This window comes from Carlito syrichta, unplaced genomic scaffold, assembly GCF_000164805.1.
Source record: "Carlito syrichta isolate Samal-C Ts95f unplaced genomic scaffold, Tarsius_syrichta-2.0.1 Scaffold130557, whole genome shotgun sequence".
NCBI lineage: Eukaryota > Metazoa > Chordata > Mammalia > Primates > Tarsiidae > Carlito > Carlito syrichta.
Window position 1 is genome coordinate 6067 of NW_007074653.1, and position 2320 is coordinate 8386.

Sequence of the window (2320 nt, forward strand, 5' to 3'; positions counted from 1 at the left end):
GGGGCTGACTGTGGGGGAGCTGGTCATCCGTGTGGACCTGCTCCTTCTTCACAGAGCCCTCCGGGGGGCCTGCTCCAGGCGCTCGGCAGCCAGCAGGCTCTTGGGGCTCCATCCTGTCCCTGACCCTCCAGGGTTCTCTGCGTCCTTACGTGGTTCATCTTCCTAGGACTTCACAGACCCTCTTCTCTCCATCCGCCCGCCTGATTCGGATGTTCCTTCCTGGCCTCTGTCCTGAATTGGCAGCCTGAGAGGACCCCCTTTTTGGGGGGTGGGGGGCTCACTCTGCTGCCCAGGCTGGAGTGCAGTGGTGAGATCACAGCTCACTGCAGGCTAGGTGATCCTTCCACCTCAGCCTCCCAAGTAGCCAGGACTACATGCAGGCTCCACCATGCCTGGATAATGCTGTGATTTTGTGGTAGAAACAAGGTCTCGCTATGTTGCCCAGGCTAGTCTCAAATTCAAGTGCTCCTCCTGCCTCGGCCTCCCAAAGTGCTACGACTGCAGGTGTGAGCCACTGCCCTCAGCGCCGAGTGGTCCTTCGCTGGCGCCCCTGCCTGCAGGGGGAAGCCCACGAACTCCAGCCTGGCAAGAGGGCACTCGCTTGGCAACTCTGTCTTGTTCCTACAACTGGTTCCTGCAGCCCCTGAATGACCTACCCTCCTTCCGGGCTCCCTGGGCCCCCGTCTCCTCTAACTGGAGTCTCTGATTCTTCCTCCAAAGCCCAGGGTGGGACGACCTCCTCCAAGCCCTCCTTGAATGCGCAGACGAAATTTCGTCCCACGGTGGCTTATGGTCTGTGACACGTCTTCCTCCCCCCAAGCCTCGGGTCCCCCACAGCGTCCTCAGGTCCCAGGAGCACTGGGCAGAGAAGGACGTTACTCACAGCCTCCAGCTCTTGGTTCCGGGCGCGGAAACGCTCCCTCTGGCTGGAGATGATGGCGAGCAGCGAATCCACTTGGCCCTCTGGGAGGGTGCCGCTGGCTGCAGCCGGGGGTCCTGACAGGTAGACAAGAGTGGCTCGGGGTGGCAAGAGGCAGAGCCCAGCAGGGGCCCTTGGGCCAGGGGCCCCAGCCCTGAGGGAGGTCTGGCTAAGGCCGTGGGGCAGAAGCCACACAGTATGTGCTCACCTGGCGCGGAGCAGAGTGGGGGTGGGGTGGGGACAGCCCAGGGAAGCCAGGAAGGTGAGAATGGACGGTGGGGAAGCCCAGGGAAGCCAGGAAGGGGAGAATGGAAGGTGAGCTGCCTTGGCTGACCACAGGTGCCCCGGGGAGGGGGCCAGCTCCCCCATCTTCTCTGCCAGAGGGCCAGGCCCAGAGCCCCCACCCATCACTCTGTCCTTGAAGCTGAGACCCCTGCAGCTCTCAGTGGAGACCCCCAGGGAAGCCAAGGGACAGGGAGGGAACTGGGGAGCCATGGGCACCCCCACATCCTGGCCCAGCAGCCCCAGGCTCCAGCCTCAGAACCTCAGCACTGAGGAGGCCGCCTGCCCTCCAGCACCGGGGCTCTGCTGCATTCAGCAGTGAGACCTCAGCTGATCACCCCCGGCCAGCCTTTAGTAGGCCACCGGCAGGGCCGAAGGGTCAGGGTCTCAAGGCGGGGTGTCAGACCAAGGGCAGGAGGGGACTCATCCACCTTTTTCTTTTTGAGTTGAAGTCTAACTCTGTCGCCCAGGCTGGGATGCTCACAGCTCACCACAGCCTTATCCTCCTGGGCTCAGGGGATCCTCCTGCCTCAGCCTCCCAAGTCGGTGGGGCGACAGGTGCGTCCCCCCACAGCTGGCTAATTTTTTAGTTTGCTGTCGAGGTGGGGTCTTGCTGTGCCACCTAGGCTGGGCTCAAGGGATCCCTTGGCCTCACCCCCCTTTGAGGCTGCTGCTGCACTGCTGGGTGGGGGTGGGGGTTGGCTTTCTCGGAGGGAGGGGCAGCTCTCGGGGACCGTTCCTCTTCCCCCCTGCCCTGTCCCGCCCCGCCCTTTACTCCCCCCATGGGTTGATTCCTCCTCACCATAGAACAGGGCTGTGGCCTCTTTGATGGGCTCTGGGATCTTCTCCAGGCCGTGCTCAGCAGCGCCCTGCAGAGGGCGGGGAGAGAGGGCACGGAATACACCCTTCGGGGGCGACCACGCAAAATGGTGGGAGGGAGGGGTGGAGACACGGAGTTGGGGGACTGCCTGGGGTGGTGGCTGGCCGCAGGAAGGCCTGCCCCTGGACGCCTAGCCAGGGCGACCAGAGAGCAGGCTGGGCCTTGAGCCACTCCTGTGGCCTGGGTTCAACACCAGGGCTCTCTTCGGCCACTCGGCCCTGATGTGTATTGGATGCCCA

The 2320-nt window shown here is 63.7% G+C and overlaps 1 protein-coding gene across 1 annotated transcript in view; it reads right to left on the reverse strand.

The window, feature by feature from the left end:
- LOC103250530 (protein CASP-like) overlaps positions 1-2106 on the reverse strand; it is a gene marked incomplete at both ends in the record, with an annotated part of 7649 nt that extends 5543 nt beyond the window's left edge. The window contains 2 exons of the mRNA XM_008049124.1: positions 884-996; positions 2004-2106. Coding sequence (XP_008047315.1) covers positions 884-996; positions 2004-2106 — 216 coding nt within the window. The remainder of the gene's footprint in view (positions 1-883; positions 997-2003) is intronic.
- Between the last annotated feature and the right edge of the window lie 214 nt (positions 2107-2320).